Source organism: Carcharodon carcharias, chromosome 15 (assembly GCF_017639515.1).
Source record: "Carcharodon carcharias isolate sCarCar2 chromosome 15, sCarCar2.pri, whole genome shotgun sequence".
NCBI lineage: Eukaryota > Metazoa > Chordata > Chondrichthyes > Lamniformes > Lamnidae > Carcharodon > Carcharodon carcharias.
This window is the reverse complement of record NC_054481.1, coordinates 76,321,848-76,342,790: the sequence shown is the minus strand read 5'-3', so window position 1 is coordinate 76,342,790 and position 20,943 is coordinate 76,321,848. Positions and strand designations below refer to the sequence as shown.

The 20,943-nt window shown below is 42.6% G+C and overlaps 1 protein-coding gene across 2 annotated transcripts in view; it reads left to right on the top strand.

Moving 5' to 3' along the window:
- Window positions 1–20,943, top strand: part of flr (fleer) — a 270,425-nt gene that overhangs the window by 16,062 nt on the left and 233,420 nt on the right. For both annotated transcript variants that reach the window (XM_041205945.1, XM_041205944.1), the window contains exons 2-3: window positions 4,599–4,664; window positions 19,454–19,663. In XM_041205945.1, the coding sequence (XP_041061879.1) occupies window positions 4,599–4,664; window positions 19,454–19,663 (276 nt within the window). The remainder of the gene's footprint in view (window positions 1–4,598; window positions 4,665–19,453; window positions 19,664–20,943) is intronic.

Below are 20,943 nucleotides of genomic sequence, written 5' to 3'. Positions count from 1 at the left end.
ATGCTGGGATTGATGTTTTAGCGAGCTGCATAACTAGGGAAATAGAGAAGGTTTTAAACTAAATAGTGGGGGCAACGGGTCAAATTTGGAAAGCTGTAGTAAACCAAAGAGTAGAGGCAAGGCAAGAGAGAAAGGTATTAATATAGCAAATGATAAACAGAACATGACTGGAAGGGATAGAGTACAAATCTAAGTAAAACAGCAATCAAAGCTAGAGGTTACAAAAATTATGAAAGTACAAAACTAAAGACTGTGCACCTGAATGGATATAGCATTTGAAATAAAACAAATGAACTGATGGTGCAAATAAAAATAAATAACAACGATCTGATGGCCATTACAGAGATTTGGCTGTAGGATGACATAGATTGGGCCTTGAATATTGAAATGTACATGACTTTTAGGAGGGTTAAGGAAGCTAGAAAAAGGTGGAGAGGTGGCTCTGCTAATTAATGATGGTGTTAGCACAGTAGAGAGGGATGACCTGATTTCAGTAAACCAGGATGTAGAAGTGGTGTGGGTCGAGTTGAGAAATGATAAAGGCCGGAAGTCACTTGTGGGAGTGGTGTACAGGCTCTATAATTGTAACTACATGGTAGGACACAGTATAAAGGAAGAGATAATGGGAGCTTGTCAGAAAGGTAGGGTGATAATCATAGGAGATTTTAATCTACATATAGGCTGGAAAAATCAGATGGGCATAGGTAGCCTAGGTGAGAAGTTCATAGAATGTTTTCGGGATAGTTTCTTGGAACAACACATTCTGGAGTCAACTAGGGAACAGGCTTTACTGGAACAGGCTTTACTAGACCTAGGGTTGTGCAATGTGATAGGATTAATTGATAATCTCATAGTGAAGGTACCCCTGGATCATAATATGATTGAATTTTACATTCAGTTTGACAGAGAGAAGAGTGGGTCCAAGACTTGTATTTTAAACTTAAATAAGGGCAATTATGTGGGAAAGAAAGTAGAGCTAGCTAAAGTGAACTGGAAAATGAGGTTAAGGCATAGGTCAATAGAGATGCAGCGGCAGACATTTAAAGGGATATTTAAGAATACACAGAGTAGATACATTCCGATGAAGAAAAATTCCAAGAGGATCTAGTTATTTCAAAAAGTTAAAGACAGCATTAAACTTAAAGAAAAAGCATATAATTAAACAAAGATGGGCGGCAGGTCAGAAGTTTGGATACAATATAAAAACAGCAAAGAATGACAAAGATTTATAAGGAGGGAAAAATTAGAGTATGGTAGAAAGCTGATTAGAAATATAAAGATGGATAGTAAGGGTTTACATAGGTACTTAAATAAGAAAGTTACTTTCTATAGGACAAACACTCACTTTAGTAAGTCTGGGGAATTAATAATGGAAAATAAGGAAATGGCAGATGAATTGAACGGGTATTTTGCATCGGTCTTCATTACAGAGGGTACAAGTAACTCCCAGAAACAGCTGTAAATCAGGAAATGGAAAGGAGGGAGGAACCCAGGAAAATTACAATCACCAGGGAAGTAGTACTTAGCAAACTGTTGGATTTCCAGAAGGCATTTGATAAGGTGCCATATCAAAGGTTGTTGTGGAAAATAAAAGCTTATGGTGTAGGGGTAACATATTGACATGGATAGAAAATTGGCTGGCTAACAGGAAGCAGAGAGTAAGCATAAATGGGTTTTTTCTGGTTAATGGGATGTAACTAGTGGTGTGTTACAGGGATCAATGTTGGCCCCTCAACTTTTTACAATTTATATATGGTTGTTAAAGTTGCTGATGACACAAAGATAGGTAGGAAAGTAAGTTGTGAAGAGAGCACAAGAAGGCTACAAAGGGACATAGATAGGTTAGGTCGGTGGGCAAAGATCTGGCAAATAGAGTATAATGTGGGAAAATGTGAAATTGTCCATTTTGGCAGGGAGAATGAAAATGAAGCATATTATCTAAATGGTGAGAGATTGCAGAGCTCTGAGGTTCAGAGGGATCAGGGTGTCCTAATGCTTGAATTGCAGAAGGCTAGTATGCAGAAAAAGCAAGTAATTAGGAAAGCTGATAGAATATTATCATTTACTCCAAGGGGAATTGAATACAAAAGTAGAGAGGTTATGCTTCACTTGTACAGGACACTGGTGAGACCACATCTGGAGTACTGTGTACAATATTGGTTTCCTTACTTATGGAAGGATGTAAATTAATTTGAAACAATTCAGAGAAGGCTTACTAAACTAATACCAGGATTTGGGCACATTAGGGTCAGGGTTAGATTGGACAGGCTAGGCTTGTATCCGTTGGAGTTTAGAAGAGTAAGACACAACTTGATTGAAATATATAAGACCCTGAGGGATCTTGACAGGGTTGATGTGAAAAGGATGTTTCCGCTTGTGGAGAATCTAGAACTAGGGGGTCACTGTTTAAAAATAAGGGCTCACACATTTAAGACAGAGATGAAGGGTTTTTTTTTCTCTGAGGGTAGTGAGTCTTTGGAACTACCTGTCTCAAAAGGCAGTGGAAGCAGAGTCTTTGAATGTTTTCAAGGCAGGAATCGATAGATAGATTCTTGATAAACAAGGCGGTGAAGGGTTACCGCGGGTATGTGGGAGGTTATAGTCAGATCAGACTTAATCTTACTGAATGTGGCGGAGCAGGCTGGAAGGGCCATGTGGCCTACTCGTGCCCCTAGTTCCTAAGTTTGGCATAGTGTATATCGACTTTCAAAAGGTGTTTGATAAAGTGCCAAATAGTAGGCTTGTTCGCAAAATTGAGGCTTAAAGGACTGTGGCAGTATGACTGCAAAATTGGCTGAGAGAGAAAGCAAAGTAGTGGTGTGCCATGAGGGTTTGCTCTGTATCTCACAGAAAGGCCTGGAGGCTTGTGTAGTTGAACATCAAGAGTTTATTGGTAACACATTACTGTATACATCTCCAAGGTATAGCTCTAACTAGATACTATCTCCATGGTGGCTTCTACTAGATTCTACTGTACTCAGTCCACTATCATGTGGACATCACACTGTGAGCGGTACTAATCTCCAGTCGTAGATTAATCCTTTCTAAGCCCAACACCCTTATACTACATGGTTTCCCCAGACTTGAGGAAAGTACACAGTGGTACTCCCCTGGTATTAAGAGCACAGCTCTTTTTGATATATAGTTATGATCTGGACTTGATGGGATTAATTTCAAAATTGCAGATAATACAAGTTTGGAAATGTAATAATCAATAAGGAGAATAGTAGCAAACTTCAGGTCAAACTAGTGAAGTAGATAAACATATGGCAGATAAAATTTAATGCAAACAAGTGTGAATTGGTGCATTTTGGAAGGAAATATGATGAGATACAACTTTAAGTGAATTATATAATTTTAAATGCGGTATAGGAATGGAGAGACCTGTGAGGTTTACATATACAACTGTTTGAAGGTGGCAGGACAAGATCAGAAGCTGTTTTTTAAAAAAAGAAAATGAGATCGTTGGCTTTATAAATTGAGTAGAAAAACAGGGATGTTATGCTTAAGATTTACAAATCGCTGGTTAGACCTAACCCAGAGTAACGTGCCCAATTCTGGACACCACACTTTAGAAAGGATGTATCAAACCTTGGAAATAGTGCTGAAACAATTTACTGGGATAGTATTGGGGATGAGGGGTTTCAGTTATTGGAGAGTCTGGAGAAGCTGGGATTGTTCTCCTTAGAGCGGAGAAGGTGAAGGAGAAATGACTTTGGCTGTTCAAAATTATGATTGTTTTGAGAGAGTAGATGGAAGTATCTGTTTTCACTGGCAGGAAGGTCAGTAAACAGAAGAAACAGATTTTAAATAATTGGTAAAAATGCCATGGAGAAGATGAAATTATTTTTCTGGAATCTGCTGCCTGAAAGGATGGTGGAAGTAGATTCTATAGTAACTTTCAAAAAGCAATCAGATCTTTGCTTAAAAAGGTAATATTTAGAGGGCTGTGGTGAAAGAGTAGAGGAGTAGAACTAATTGGCATTACTTGCTGATAGCTGGCACAGGCACAATGGAATGAATGATTCCTTCTGTGCACTATGATTCTGTGATTATGAAATAGTATATAAGTGTGTTTTTAACTGTTTATCCCATTTTTTCTCCAGTTTTCATACTGTAATTTTATTTTTACTTGTGTTTATTTTTCCTTTTCTAACCTGATATCCTACATTGCAAATGTTTTACAAAAGTAATTTCCCTTTCTTCTTCTGAATTCCTGTTTCATTCTCATTTTACAGCTGCCAGTAACATTTTTTTAAAACTTGTATTCATTAGCTGAAATTAACTTTGAAGTATGTTGTCCAGATGCAGCTCCTGTGGATAAAGCGCTGAGGTGAAAATGCTATTATAAAAGGGCATAGAAGTTATGGTTTTAATTGGTTTGTTAAAAACAACATACAGTGCATGTAAACAATCAATTGTTCTTCAATATTATTTCCACTGATACAGAAAAACATTGTGCTCTGAAAATATATTTTATTTTATAATTGGTACAACATCTGGAATGAACATGAGTAGCAATGTGTTCTGTACATTCTGCTCATCGTAACAAGCATTTCCACTGCTGACATCTCTAACGTCATCTTTTAATTTTTCAGATTCGAGATGGAAGATATGGAGAAGCCATTCACATACTCAGTAATGAACTTCAGAAACATTCAAAAGTAACTATTGTCATTTTGATTTTTGCTTTACTTTATTGTAATTGGATTTACTGACACAAATCACTGGATGTACATCCATTTTGAAGAAAATTGAAAGTTACAAATGTTACCAACAAATTTCTGATAATGGAATGTCCTCGGGTGAACCTCTTTGCTGGCCATTTGCAATGATGCAGAACATCTTAGTATAGTACTGTAGTGGGAAGTTCCAAAAGCTGTGAAGTTAGCTGCCAGTGGCTTAGCATTTTGTTAATCTCCTTACACTTGCCTTACCTTATGAATTTCTTTCAAATAGTTTCATTTTTATGTTATACTATGTTGTTTACATAAAGTGTGAACAACAGTACAGTGTAATGCTGTCTACAGTGCAGTTTGTTCAGATCTTCTGTGTACTCTTAAGCTCATGTACTCGTGAAAAAGATGTTTTTTGTCACCAAGTTGTAGATGTGAGGACTGAAGCACATTTCTACGCTTGGCCCTTATTGTTAGATTGCAGTATCAGGAATGCCAAACCTCTTGGTAGAGTCAAACTTGCATCTTGCTAGCTGCAAAAATTCTTCAATCCACACCTCCAACAACTAATCTGGATTTAGTCATTTGAACATAATTACTTTCCTGGAGAAAATATATTAATTATTACTAAATTATAGAAAATAAATCTGGATACCACTAGTATGCTCAACAGATTTAATGTTAAGAGGAAAATTGTTGACGTGAATATGAAGATTTGCTTCGCACTGGATTTTTATTTTTTCATTAATTTTCTTCTATCTGATTATTGGTTTTAAACTTTACTGATGGTCTATAAGCAAGGATGTGGTGGATGAGTGATATTGTGCCCTCGGCCCAACCATCTTCAGCTGCTTCATCAATGACCTTCCTTCAATCATCAGGTCCAAAGTGGGAATGTTCGCTGACGATTGCACAATGTTCAGCACCATTCACGACTCCTCAGATACTGAAGCAGTCAGTGTCCTAATGTAGCAAGATCTGGCCAATATCCACCTTTGGGCTGACAAATGGAAAACAACATTCATGCCACACAAGTGCCAGGCAATGACCATCTCCAACAAGAGAGAATCTAACCATCGCCCCTCGACATTCAGTGGCATTACCATCACTGAATCACCCACTATCAACATCCTGGGGGCTACCATAGACCAGAAACTGAACTGGACTCACCATATAAATACTGTGACTACAAGAGCAGGTCAGAGGCTAGGAATCCTGCATGAGTAACTGTCTGCCTGACTCTCCAAAGCCTGTCCACCATCTAAAAGGCACACGTCAGAACTGTGATGGAATACACCCCACTTGCTTGGGTGAGTACAGTTCTAATAGCACTCAAGTAGCTTGACATCATCCAGGACAAAGCAGCCCGCCTGATTGGCATCCTATCCGCAAAAATTCACTCCCTCCTCCACTGACACGCAGCAGCAGCAGTGTGAACTATCTACAAGATGCACTGCAGGAACTCACCAAGCCTCCTTAGACAGCACCTTCCAAACTCATTACCGTTACCATCTCGAAGGACAAGGGCAGTAGATGCATGGGAACACCACCACTTGGAAGTTCCCCTCCAAGCCACTCACCCTCCTGACTTGGAAATATATTGCCATTCCTTCACTGTTGCTGGGTCAAAACCCTGGAACTCATTCCCTAACAGCACTGTGGGTGTACCTACACCACCTGGACTGCAGTGGTTCAAGAAGGCAGCTCATCACCACCTTCTCAAGGGCGACTAGGGATGGGCAATAAATGCTGGCCTAGCCACATCCCATGAATGAAAAAAAATACAGATTGGTGGCATTTTGATTGTGAAGGGGAAACAAAGAAACATAGAAAATTAGAGCAGGAGTAGGCCATTCGGCCCTTCGAGCCTGCTCCACCATTCATTATGATCATGGCTGATCATCCAACTCAAGAGCCTGCTCCCACTTTCTCCCCATATCCTTTGATCCCGTTTCGCCCCAAGAGCTATATCTAACTCCCTCTTGAAAACATACAATGTTTTGGTCTCAACTACTTTCTGTGGTGACAAATTCCACAGGCTCACCACTCTTTGGGTGAAGAAATTTCTCCTCATCTTGGTCCTAAATGGTCTACCCCATATCCTGAGACTGTGATCCCTGGTTCTGGACTCCCCCACCATCGGGAACATCTTTCCTATGTTTCTATGAGATCCCCCCTCGTTCTTCTGAACTCCAGCGAATATAATCCTAACCAGCTCAATCTCTCCTCATATGTCAATCCCGCCATCCCAGGAATCAGCCTGGCAAACCTTTGCTGCACTGCCTCTATAGCAAGAACATCCTTCCTCAGATAAGGAGACCAAAATTGCACACACTATTCCAAATGTGGTCTCACCAAGGCCCTGTATAATTGCAACAAGACATCCCTGTTCCTGTACTCGAATCCTCTCACTATGAGGGCCAACATACCATTTGCCTTCTTTACCGCCTGCTGCACTTGCTTGCTTACTTTCAACGACTGGTGTACGAGGACATCCAGGTCTCGTTGCACATTCCCCTCTCTCAATTTACAGCCATTCAGATAATAATCTGCCTTCCTGTTTTTGCTACCAAAGTGGATAACCTCACATTCATCCACATTATATTGCATCTGCCATGCATTTGCCCACTCATTCAGTTTGTCCAAATCACACTGAAGCATCTCTGCATCCTCCTCACAACTCACCCTCCCACTCAGCTTTGTGTCATCTGCAAATTTGGAGATATTACATTTAGCTCCCTCATCTAAATCATTAATATATATTATGAACAGCACCGATCCCTGCAGTACCCCACTAGTCACTGCCTGCCATTCGGAAGAAGACCCGTTTATTCCTACTCTTTATTTCCTGCCTGCCAACCAGTTTTCTATCCATCTCAATATACTACCCCCAATCCCATGTGCTTTAATTTTATACATTAATCTCTTATGTCGAAAGCCTTCTGAAAGTCCAAATAAATCACATCCACTGGCTCCCCCTCATTTGTAACTCTACTAGGTACATTCTCGAAGAATTCCAGTAGATTTGTCATGCATGATTTCCCTTTCGTAAAACTATGCTGACTCTGTCTGATTCTGCCACTATTTTCCAAGTGGTCAGCTATTAAAGCTTTAATAATAGACTCTAGAATTTTCCTCACTACCGACGTCAGGCTAATTGGTCTATAATTCCCTGTTTTCTCTCTACCTCCCTTTTTTAAATATTGGCTACCCTCCAATCTGTAGGAACTGTTGCAGAGTCTATAGAATTTCGGAAGATGACATCCACTATTTCTCGGGCCACTTCCTTAAGTACTCTGGGATGTAGATTATCAGGCCCTGGGGATTTATCGGCCTTCAATCCCATCAATTTCTCCAACACCATTTCCCTACTAATACTGATTTCTTTCAGTTCCTCCCTCTCACTAAACCCTGTGTTCCCCAATGTTTCTGGCATGTTATTTGTGTCGTTTGTGAAGACAGAACCAAAGTATGTATTTAGTTGGTCAGCCATTTCTTTGTTCCCCATTATAAATTCCCCTGCTTCAGGCAGTAAGGGACCTACATTTGTCTTCACCAATCTTTTTCTCTTCACATACCTATAGAAACTTTTACAGTCAGTTTTTATGTTCCCCACAAGCTTACTCTCGTACTCTATTTTCCCCTCCTTAATCAATCCCTTGGTCCCCCTTTGCTGAATTCTAAAGTACTCCCAATCCTCAGGTCTGTTGTTCTTTCTGGCCAATATGTATGCCTCTTTCTTGGATCTAATACTTTATGTAATTTCCCTTGTAAGCCATAGTTTGGTTCACCCATGCGCTCTTTGCACATTTGCCATTGCCTATCCACCGTCATCCCTTTAAGTAACGTTTCCCAATCTATTATAGCCAACTCGCGCCTCATACCATCGTAGTTTCCTTTATTAAGATTCAGGACCCTAGTCTCAGAATCAACTACCTCACTCTCCATCTTGATGAAGAATTCTAACATATTGTGGTCGCTCGTCTCCAATTATGCAATTATCTGATTGTCAATTATTCCTTTCTCATTACACAATACCCAGTTGAGGATGGCCTGTTCTCTTGTTGGTTCCTCAATGTATTGGTCCAGAAAACCATCCCGTATACACTCCAGGAATTCCTCCTCTACAGTATTGTTACTAACTTGATTTGCCCAATCTATATGCAGATTAAAGTCCCCCATAATTACAGATGTTCCTTTATTGCATGCATCTCTAATTTCCTGTTTATTGCCTTTCCCAACATCACCACTACAGTTTGGGGGTCAATATACAACCCCCACTAACGTTTTTTGTCCCTTAGTGTTTCTCAACTCTACCTGTACAGATTCCACACCGTCGGAGCTAATACCTTTCCTCACTATTGCGTTAATTTCCTCTTTAACCAGCAATGCAACTCCACCGCCTTTTCCTTTTTGTCTGTCCTTCCTAAATACTGAATACCCCTGGATGTTCAGTTCCCATCCCTGCAGCCATGTCTCTGTAATCCCGACTATATCATACCTGTTTACATCTATTTGCACGGTTAATTCATCCACTTTATTGTGAATGCTTAAGGCTTGTCTTTTTAACATTACTTGTCCCATTCCCACTATTTTTCACTGAGGTCTTGTTTGATTCTTGCCCTTGATTCCTCTGCCTATCACTTTTCTTATTCCCCTTTCTGTCTTTTGTTCTTGTCCTTGATTCCCCCTCCTCTGGCTCCTTGCATAGGTTCCCATCCCCCTGCCATTTTAGTTTAAACCCTCCCCAACCACTCTAGCAAATATTCCCCCTAGGACATCAGTCCCAGTCCTGCCCAGGTGTAACCTGTCCTGTTTGTACTGGCCCCACCTCCTCCAGAACTGGTCCCAATCTCCCAGGAATATGAGACCCTCCCCCTCACACCATCTCTTCAGCCACATATTCATCCTATATATCCTGCTATTTCTACTCTGACTCACACTTGGCACTGGTAGTAATCCTGAGATCACTACCCTTGAGGTCCTACTTTTCAACTTACTTCCTAACTCCCTATTTTCTGCTTTTAGGACCGCATCCTTTTTTCACCTATATCGTTTGTACCAATGTGTACCATGACCACTGGCTGTTCACCCTCCCCCTTCAGAATGTCCTGTAGCCGCTCTGAGACATCCTTGACCGTAGCACCAGGGAGGCAACATACCATCCTGGAGTCTCATTTGTGGCCACAGAAATGCCTATCTATTCCCCTTACGATTGAAACCCCTATAACTATTGCCTTCCCACACTCTTTACTCATCTCCTGTGCAGCCAAGCCAACCGTGGTGCAACAAATTTGATTGTTGCTGCTTTCCCCTGAGAGGCCATTTCCCCCAACAATATCCAAAGCGGTATATCTGTTTTGCAGGGGAATAGGTACAAGAGATTCCTGCACTGTCTGCCTAGCCCTCTTGTTCTGCCTGGTGGTCACCCATTCCTTCCTGCCTGTGGACTCTTAGCCTGCGGTGTGACCACCTCTCCATACGTGCTATCCACGACACTCTTCACCTCGTGGATGCCCCACAGTTTCTCCAGCCGTCGCTCCAGCTCTGAAACTCGGACTTCCAGGAGCTGCAGCTGGAGATACTTCCTGCACACATGCTGGCCCTGGGCACTGGAAATGTTCTCGGCTTCCCACATAGAGCAGGAGGAGCACACCACGGCTTTGAGCTCTCCTGTCATGACTTACCCCTTTAATTTAAGTTAAACCTTTTGGAAGATAATTAATATCAAATAATATCAATTACGCTAGGGCCCTTCTTCCCTGTTCCTTGTTCTTACAGAATATAGCCCTTACAAACGACGAACCACAAACCTTAAAAACGATAAGCGATAAATGTAGTAAACACTTGCGTGACTGTACTCTCAGTACTCAAAAGATCACCTCATTCTCCCCTCACTGAACTCCCTCAGTCACCTCTGCTCTCCCAGCTCCTTTGCAACTCCCGACTCCTGTCGCGCTCCTTTGCAACTCCCGACTCCTGTCGCACTCCTTTGCTACTCCCGACTCCTGTCGCGCTCCTTTGCAACTCCCGACTCCTGTCGCGCTCCTTTGCAACTCCCGACTCCTGTCGCGCTCCTTTGCAACTCCCGACTCCTGTCGCGCTCCTTTGCAACTCCCGACTCCTGTCGCGCTCCTTTGCAACTCCCGACTCCTGCCGCGCTCCTTTGCAACTCCCGACTCCTGCCGCGCTGCTTTGCAACTCCCGACTCCTGCCGCGCTCCTTTGCAACTTCCGACTCCTGCCGCGCTCCTTTGCAACTCCCGACTCCTGCCGCGCTCCTTTGCAACTCCCGACTCCTGCCGCGCTCCTTTGCAACTCCCGACTCCTGCCGCGCTCCTTTGCAACTCCCGACTCCTGCCGCGCTCCTTTGCAACTCCCGACTCCTGCCGCGCTCCTTTGCAACTCCCGACTGCCTGCCGCGCTCCTTTGCAACTCCCGACTGCCTGCCGCGCTCCTTTGCAACTCCCGACTGCTGCCGCGCTCCTTTGCAACTCCCGACTGCTGCCGCGCTCCTTTGCAACTCCCGACTGCTGCCGCGCTCCTTTGCAACTCCCGACTGCTGCCGCGCTCCTTTGCAACTCCCGACTGCTGCCGCGCTCCTTTGCAACTCCCGACTGCTGCCGCGCTCCTTTGCAACTCCCGACTGCTGCCGCGCTCCTTTGCAACTCCCGACTGCTGCCGCGCTCCTTTGCAACTCCCGACTGCTGCCGCGCTCCTTTGCAACTCCCGACTGCTGCCGCGCTCCTTTGCAACTCCCGACTGCTGCCGCGCTCCTTTGCAACTCCCGACTGCTGCCGCGCTCCTTTGCAACTCCCGACTGCTGCCGCGCTCCTTTGCAACTCCCGACTGCTGCCGCGCTCCTTTGCAACTCCCGACTGCTGCCGCGCTCCTTTGCAACTCCCGACTGCTGCCGCGCTCCTTTGCAACTCCCGACTGCTGCCGCGCTCCTTTGCAACTCCCGACTGCTGCCGCGCTCCTTTGCAACTCCCGACTGCTGCCGCGCTCCTTTGCAACTCCCGACTGCTGCCGCGCTCCTTTGCAACTCCCGACTGCTGCCGCGCTCCTTTGCAACTCCCGACTGCTGCCGCGCTCCTTTGCAACTCCCGACTGCTGCCGCGCTCCTTTGCAACTCCCGACTGCTGCCGCGCTCCTTTGCAACTCCCGACTGCTGCCGCGCTCCTTTGCAACTCCCGACTGCTGCCGCGCTCCTTTGCAACTCCCGACTGCTGCCGCGCTCCTTTGCAACTCCCGACTGCTGCCGCGCTCCTTTGCAACTCCCGACTGCTGCCGCGCTCCTTTGCAACTCCCGACTGCTGCCGCGCTCCTTTGCAACTCCCGACTGCTGCCGCGCTCCTTTGCAACTCCCGACTGCTGCCGCGCTCCTTTGCAACTCCCGACTGCTGCCGCGCTCCTTTGCAACTCCCGACTGCTGCCGCGCTCCTTTGCAACTCCCGACTGCTGCCGCGCTCCTTTGCAACTCCCGACTGCTGCCGCGCTCCTTTGCAACTCCCGACTGCTGCCGCGCTCCTTTGCAACTCCCGACTGCTGCCGCGCTCCTTTGCAACTCCCGACTGCTGCCGCGCTCCTTTGCAACTCCCGACTGCTGCCGCGCTCCTTTGCAACTCCCGACTCCTGCCGCGCTCCTTTGCAACTCCCGACTCCTGCCGCGCTCCTTTGCAACTCCCGACTCCTGCCGCGCTCCTTTGCAACTCCCGACTCCTGCCGCGCTCCTTTGCAACTCCCGACTCCTGCCGCGCTCCTTTGCAACTCCCGACTCCTGCCGCGCTCCTTTGCAACTCCCGACTCCTGCCGCGCTCCTTTGCAACTCCCGACTCCTGCCGCGCTCCTTTGCAACTCCCGACTCCTGCCGCGCTCCTTTGCAACTCCCGACTCCTGCCGCGCTCCTTTGCAACTCCCGACTCCTGCCGCGCTCCTTTGCAACTCCCGACTCCTGCCGCGCTCCTTTGCAACTCCCGACTCCTGCCGCGCTCCTTTGCAACTCCCGACTCCTGCCGCGCTCCTTTGCAACTCCCGACTCCTCTCCCTAAGACTAAGCTTGACTGCCCTTTTAAAAGTAGTTTGAGTAAAACCTGGCTAGCATTGCTTCCCTATCAGAGCTGAGCAAAATGGCACAATGAGCTTTATAGTGTGCTTCTTAAAGACTTACTGATTTTTGACTATTTTTGTATTCTAATTAATTGAGTTTCAATTATTACTGATCTTATTGGAGCCCACCTTTTCCAACAAATTGTACTTATGTAAGCAATATAAACTGTTAACTTGTAATCATTTTGTGCAGTCAACATAACAAAAAATATATAATGCTTTTTTGATTATACAATTTGTCTTCCAAACAAAAATCCATTTTGCATCTAGTTGAAAAGAAATGCAGAAAAATATTTCTAACAATATCAGAATGTATTTAAAATGTTTAGAAATTCTATTTGAAAATTCATTAGTGGTATTTAGTTTGCAGTTAACCAAATAATGGAGTTCTGCCTCATCTCCAATAATACCGTTCGCTGGGTTTAGACTCCACGCTTGTAAATTATAGTTTTCAGTATCCTGTGGCAGTAATTCAGACTTACTATATTGTTTAAAAACTCACTCGCATTGGTGCGGACAAGCCTTAACTTTTTGTAGTGACTTGAGTGAGTATTTATCGAGTATGTACCCCAACTTAATGCCATGTGTTTCAATGCTGAGTCTCCCGATGAGTTGCCAGTACAATGCAGCTTCTGCTAGAGCAGGGCAGTTCGGAAAGCAGCTTCCTCATTTATGCACTTAACTGCAAATGTGTGATCACTGGAGGTTACTGCCAATTTACTCTTTAATAATGGTGAACTCTCATAGCCTACCAGTATTTTCACTGGTTAGGCCTCAACTGGAGTACCAATTCTAGGCACCAGACTTCAGGAAAGATGTAAAGACCAAAGTCTGGAGAGTTTCTTTTTACTCTGAGTTGTTGGGGTCTGGAAACCTCTATTTGAAGAGACAGTGGAAGCTGATTTCACAAATAATTTTTAAAAGGATTTGGTTCGGTACTTGAAGATGAGGAACTTGCAACAGTATGGACAAAGAACAGGGCTGTGAGACTAAGCATGATGGCTCTTTTAAGGACAGCAGTAGCAAGACAGGCTGAGTGGCCTCCTTCTGTCCTGTAAGGTTCTACAAAGTCTGGGACAGTGCAATTGCAATTCTGTTATGTCAGCTGCTTTACTGAGAAATAAAATGCTGTAGAACAGTAGACCTTATGCTTTTGTTGTAAAGCACATTTAACGTTTCTAGCTAATGTTACAAGCGACTTCTGCTGCTTGAAGTTCATCCACTTTTAATTGAAGATCTGCCTTTATTAAATTTGCTTCTACAAGTTTATCATTTAGACATTTCAAGTCCTCAGTCAAGTGTTCTATTTTCTGTGACTGATGCTCAATTGTTCTCATCAATTCTTGTTTTTCGTTAGCAAATTTATCTTTCGTGTGTGAAAGTTGGTTCTCCACACTGATCAGGTTTTCCTTCAATTACTTGTTATCGACAGTAAGCTTCACATGTTTGGCCACGGTAATTTTTTGGAGTTTGGCAAGATCAACATGATCAAATGCTTGCTGCAATACATTCATTATCATGTTACTGTCTCCACTAGAAAAATCATTACCCAGAATAATATCTACCCCTTCAATAGCTGACCTAGGAATAACTTCCACCATAACAATTCTATTTATGAATTTACTGTGTAAATTGACTTCACACAAAGGAATAGTTTTATAAATTCCATGAATATCTCCTAGTAATACCTTTTTACTTCTTCAAATGATATGGAGCACAAATTGTATCATCAGCCGCAATCAATGACTGATCTGCCCCAGTATCTCTCAACATTTTAATTTGTTGGAGGAATAAGGAAGTACTCCTCCCTTCAAGACAAAGCATCCAAAACCTCCAGTAGCCTGACTCCCTCTAGCAGTAGTCACAGAAGAATTCGCTTGACTATCCTGAGCCATATCACCCTTCCTCGTAGGTTCTGAGGGATATGTTTCACGGCTACGGTTTTCAAATCCATTTCTTTTCCTGGTGTAGCCTTTTGCGAGGATTCCTTAAGAGTTCCTACTACTGTCACTGATTTATCGTTCAGCTTCCAAGAATGGACTTTGAGATGCCCTGTCTTAAGGGAATAAAAACATATCGGTTTATTTTCACCCCTTTTCGATACTATTGTTTTTCTTGATTGGGAAATCTTCTGCCTTATCCATAAAAATAGGCTCTTTCCAGTTCCTCCAGTTTCCCTGATATAAAAACAAAAAACTGTGGATGCTGGAAATCCAAAACAAAAACAGAATTACCTGGAAAAACTCAGCAGGTCTGGCAGCATTGGCGGAGAAGAGTTGACGTTTCGAGTCCTCATGACGCTTCAACAGAACTAGGTGAATCAAATTTATCCACCTAGTTCTGTTGAAGGGTCATGAGGACTCGAAACGTCAACTGTTTTCTTCTCCGCCGATGCTGCCAGACCTGCTGAGTTTTTCCAGGTAATTCTGTTTTTGTTCCTCCAGTTTCCCTGTTGATTCCCATATATACATTTCCCCACATATAACTGCCTGTGTAAGATATCATAGGTATCAGCCAAGACTGCAGCTTCTCTGATTTTTGATATTTGACACTTATTCAAATAAGCCCTATTGGTTACTAGAGTTCTGTTTCAGAATTCTTTCATAATGTTAATTTCCCTCATGTTCACAAAATTTTACATGTGAACATACAAAATAGGAGCAGAAGTACGCCATTCAGCCCATCGTGCCTGCTCTGCCATTCAATGCAACCATGGCTGATCTGTTTGTATTACTAATTCCACGTTCCCACCTAACCCCGATAACCTTTGATTCCCTTGCCTAACAAGAATCTATCTACTTTTCTCTTAAAGATATTCAGTGACCCCAGCCTCCACCGCCTTCTGAGGCAGAGTTCCAAAGTCGCACACAACCCTGAGAGAAAAAAATTCTCCTCATCTCTCCTAAAAGGGCACCTCCCCCCCCCCCCCACCCCCAATTCTAAAACAATGCCCCCTCGTTCTGGACTTGCCCAAAAGAGGAAACATCCCTTCCGCATCCACCTTGTCAAGACCGTTCAGGATCTTTTATACTTCAATCAAGTCACCCCTAACTCTTTTAAACTCCAGTGGAAACATGCCCAGCCTGTCTAACCTATCCTCATAAGACAACCTACTCATTCCACGTATCTATCAAGTGAACCTCCTCTGAACCGTCTCCAATGCATTAACATCCTTCGTTAAGTAAGGAGATCAAAACAGCACAATAAGTGAAGCATAATATTTTTACTTTAATGTTCAATTCCTCTCATAATGAAAGATAGCATTCCATTAGCTTTCTTAATTATTTATTGTACCTGCATACTAACGTTTTGTGACTCATGCACTAGGACACCTAGATCCCTCTGTACCTCAGAATTCTGCAGTCGTTCTCCATTTAAGTAATACTCTGCTTTTTTATTCTTCCTGCCAAAGTGAACAACTTCACATTTTCCCTCATTGTACTCCATCTGCCAGATCTTTGCCCATTCACTCAATCTATCTATAGCCATCTGTAATCTCCTTATGTCGTCTTCACAATATACTTTCCTACCTATCTTTGTGTCATCTGCAAATGTAGTTACCATGCCTTCACAACCCTTACCTAAGTCATTGATATAAATTGTAAAATGTTGAGGTCCCAGCACAGATCCCTACAGGGCTCCGCTCGTTACAACCTGCCAATCCAAAAATGACCCATTTATACATACTCTCTGTTTTCTTCCAGCCAGCCAATCTTCTATCCATGATAATATGTTGCCCCCTACACCATGAGCTTTCATTTTCCACATTAACCTTTGATGTGGCACCTTATTGAATGCCTTCTGGAAATCCAAGCACAGTACATCTACAGGATCCCCTTTATCCATGGCGCAGGTTGCTCCTTCAAAGAACTCCAATAAATTGGTTAAACATGATTCCCAGTTCACAAAACCATGCTGACTATTCCCAATTACCGTGAGTATTTCTAAGTGCCCAGCTATAACCTCCTTAATGATCAATTCTAGCACCTTCCCCAAGACAGACATCAGGCTAACTCGCCTATAATTTCCTGTTTTCTGCCTCCCTCCCTTCTTGAATAGAGGGGTTATTTTTCTCTAACTTCAGTGATCAAAACCACTGATCCCACAGCGTTTCTTTTTTGCTAGCAAATTGTAGAAACGTTTCATTCGGCCTTCTCTTCAAAGTCTGAAATTTCAACTGATATGTTTCAGGGACAAGCTCGTAAGCATTGAATTATTGCCTTTTTAATCAGTTCATAGACTGCAGATTGCTCTTCTGACAGACTAGTGTACATATTCATAGGTGTACTTGTTAGGGCACTTTGAAACATTGAGGTACAAGCATCTTTTGGCCACTTCAACCTCACAGCTATCTTTTCAAATGAGGTGTAATATCTTTCAACTCCATCCTCTAAATGTAGGCACTAAACATAGAAGTTTAGTTAAATCAAAATCCTCAGTGGCATCAAACTCATCCTCTGAACTACTATCTCTTCTTTATTTTAAACTCATCCCTAGCCAGGTTACGCTGTCATATTTTTCTCTCTTTGAAACTCAAGCTCAAACTTCCACGTTTCCATTTCTTTTGATCTTTTTCTTGTTCCTCTTTTTCCCGATGCTCTTTTTCCCATTCTAATCTTTCTATTCATTCTTGTTCTTCTTTTGCTAGCTTCTCTTTCTGGAGTTCAAGTTAAAGCTTTTGCTTTTCCCTGTCTCTTTCTATCTCAAGCTGCTTCATTTGCAACTGAATTTTAGCTAACTCTAGCTTTGAGGCATCAAATTTCAGCTTTTTCTTCTTTTAGTTTTAAATGCTGCGTAATTTCTTTAATCATATCATTCTTACGAAATCCTACTCTTATTTCTACCTTCAATTGATCTGCTAACTCTCTTATTATAGCCTTAGTCAAAGATTTCAATTAATCCGCTGCTATATTTTCTACTCCCAGAAAAGTCTTAGCAACAGCCAAAGCCATTTTAAAGTTCCAACCAGTGTAATATACTTCGCAGCAAACTCTATTCCTATGCCCAGTATCTCCACCTACTTGTTTCTTTAAGGATTCACAGATCCCACTTAAATTCAAGGATATTTGACCCCAGTTGATCCCCCATTTTGTTACGATCCCAGCTGATGTTACTACTGGACAAGTCAGATTCCAGAGGGGGACCTGGATGATAGAACCTAACTTTTATTTTTGGAAACTGGTGGAGGAAAGTTATTGAACAAATTCACAAAAGTCTGCTGATAAACATTCAACACAGAATAAAAATTCATTAAACAAGAAAAATGAAATATATTACACCAGACAAAAAGATTGGAAAGATCTCAAAGGAAACATAAGAAAATGATTCAAATGTTCATTATTCCTTCATCTGTACAAATTTGGAAAGATTTACCATATTTATCTGATACTCTAATATTCAGGGTAAGTATACAGTACATGTGAACCATCTGGCAAACTATGGTCAGGCACACCACACTCCAAAGTAAATGACAGATGCAACCAAACCAGAGTCTATTGATTTCTGAACAATCTACTCAGACGCTTGTCACACCATGAGTCAACCGGCCTCACTGAAACTGTCTTTCTCAGTGGGTTTCCAACTTCCACATTTGAAGTTCTCGCCTTAGATTTCTCTCTTAACGTTGCTCCCACTCAGATGGCTTCAACAAGGATCCACCTCCAGGGTTTCAATCTCGCCTTCTGAGATTTCTTTCCCTTGGATCTCTGTGTACACTCAAGCTTCACCTTCCAAGCACACTTTCAGGTCTTTGGCTGTGCCAAGCAGAACACCACTGCTCCAAAGGTTTGCCCATATGGCCTGCAGCACGGAGTCACCAACCTCTAGCTGCCCTTGCAGGGCTTCTCTCAAGCCTGCTTCACTTCAAGTCTGCTCCTTGCAGCTCTCTCTTTAACTTGGTGCCTTTTACACTACTCGTTTCTCTCAACTGTATTTAACAGGATCTGTCTATGATCCCTGTCCTGCCCCTTATCTGGGATTGCCTTCTGGAACCTGTTTCTAATCCCTGCCTTTGTCCCTGTTTGGGACCTTATGTCTGAGTCTTTGGTTTGGTACCTTTTCCCTGTCCCCCTCTTTGTGTCCTGCTTCCTGGGACACATTCTCTCGAATGGGCTCTGGTTCAGGTCACCTGACCTGCAGTTTCACACCTTTTCACTTCTTTTCCTTTTGCACAAGTAGGCAGGGCTGGTTCCTGGCCTGGAGACGTGAAAAACACTGACTGCACATGTGTGGCCATTCTCTGGCCGGCGTTGCGCAGAAGATCCAAAAATGTAAAAAACCTGAACTGCGCGAGTGCAGCCATTTCCCGACTGGCACATCTGCAGGACCCCTAATCTCTGCCTTGATTATAAAACTAAGTTTTCCAACACACAATATTGTTTTTGCCAGGCCTTTCACCTGTGTACCTATAGAGTAAAGAACTAACACAGCATAGGCTCCTGTCCTAAATCAGTAAATGATAGGTCAGCATGTTGATGCCAAGTATTTAGAGTTCATTTGTTAAAATATTGCACCCTATTGCACTTGTATTGACTGCACTTTCCCCAGTTGTCTACTTATGACTCCTTTTAGCTTGTAAAGAAAATATTTTGGATTTACAAAATGATTAATATTGCTAAATAGTGATCAACTCTCTAACTTCCTTCCTTATGTCTATGAAATTGTTTCCAGTCCCGGGCAGCACTCTCTCTCCTGGGTTACTGCTACTTTCAGATGCAAGATTTTTCCAATGCTGCAGACTGCTATGAACAATTGATGCAGATTCACCCAGAGGTAGATGACTACAAACTCTACCATGCACAATCCCTTTACAAGGCCTGCATGTATGTAGAGGCTATGAAAGCGACCTTTCTTATAGATAATCCATCTTATCAAACTAAGGTAAGATTAGAGATACATTATACAATTTTTTTGAAATTGTATTCCTATGTTTTTCCATTATTTTATTGGGAGATTCAGATCTGCATTTTGCCTGATTTGAAAGGAAAGGATTTGCGTAAAATAGTATATTTCAGACATGGTTAATTATGTATTGTACAGTAATTAACAATATAGTGTAAATATATCACTATCAGAAGTCATGCTCCTCTTAAGGACAACTCTGTCCTATAATTGCTTTTCTATCTTGCACTTGTGTATTATCATCAATTAATGAGGTAAAACTCAACTATTTGATTCTTGCAGTCCTGAGAAAAGACTTCCTTGTTCTAATTTGTGGAGCTGTAATATGGAATTAATATAATATGCTTTTTCCCATTCCAACTCGGGAGTATTTGCGTTCCAAAAATGGAAAGTAATAGCTCTTTCAATTACTTTTTTGCACTGTCAACATTTACAGAATATAGTTATTCTTCCTTTTTTAAGTAAGCTTTCTCACCTAGTTTTAAGCTCCCTGTACCAAGCAAGTCCCATTATAAAACATGCTTTGGGTCCTCAATGAAGTACTTAAATGATGACATTTATATGTACCTCAGTTTCTGCAATGTAGGAATGGGTGCATTGGTTTGTAATTTTAATAATTTTAGTTCAACATTTCTTATCCCATCTATCACTTCCCTGTTGCCTGTTGAGTTTGTTTTCTATATTTATTACTACATGTTTGTTACATTTTTGCATGTTTTTAACCTGCTTATTTAGTCTATGTATGAATTTTTCAATGTAAGTCACACTGCAATTCAGTCTTTGGGCAGTGAAAGTGTTTCTTGAATAAAATACCAGGTTTAAAAACGAAGGCTGGAAACTTGATAGAAGAACCATAAATTTCAAGGGTTAAATTAGCTACTGCTTTTCTTTGCTTCTTAGTACAGGAGAGATCTCTTCCTCTTTCCCTCAAACAATTTTACTTTCCTTCCCAAAAGTGCCGTGGTCCTCAACCCACACAAAAAAATTATCCAACAGGACTAAGCCACAAAATCTTTAAGACAAATGGTTGGGCACTCTGGCACTATTGGGAATGCAGGCGCAATTTATGCCTGTTTTGAGAAGTATTTTATTTTCACTTCACAGGATCACAGATTGCAGAAGAGGCCCTTCGGCCCATTGAATCTGCACCGACATGTGAGAAACACCTGACCTACCTACCTAATCCCATTTACCAGCACTTGGCCCATAGCCTTGAATGTTATGATGTGCCAAGTGCTCATCCAGGTACTTTTTAAAGG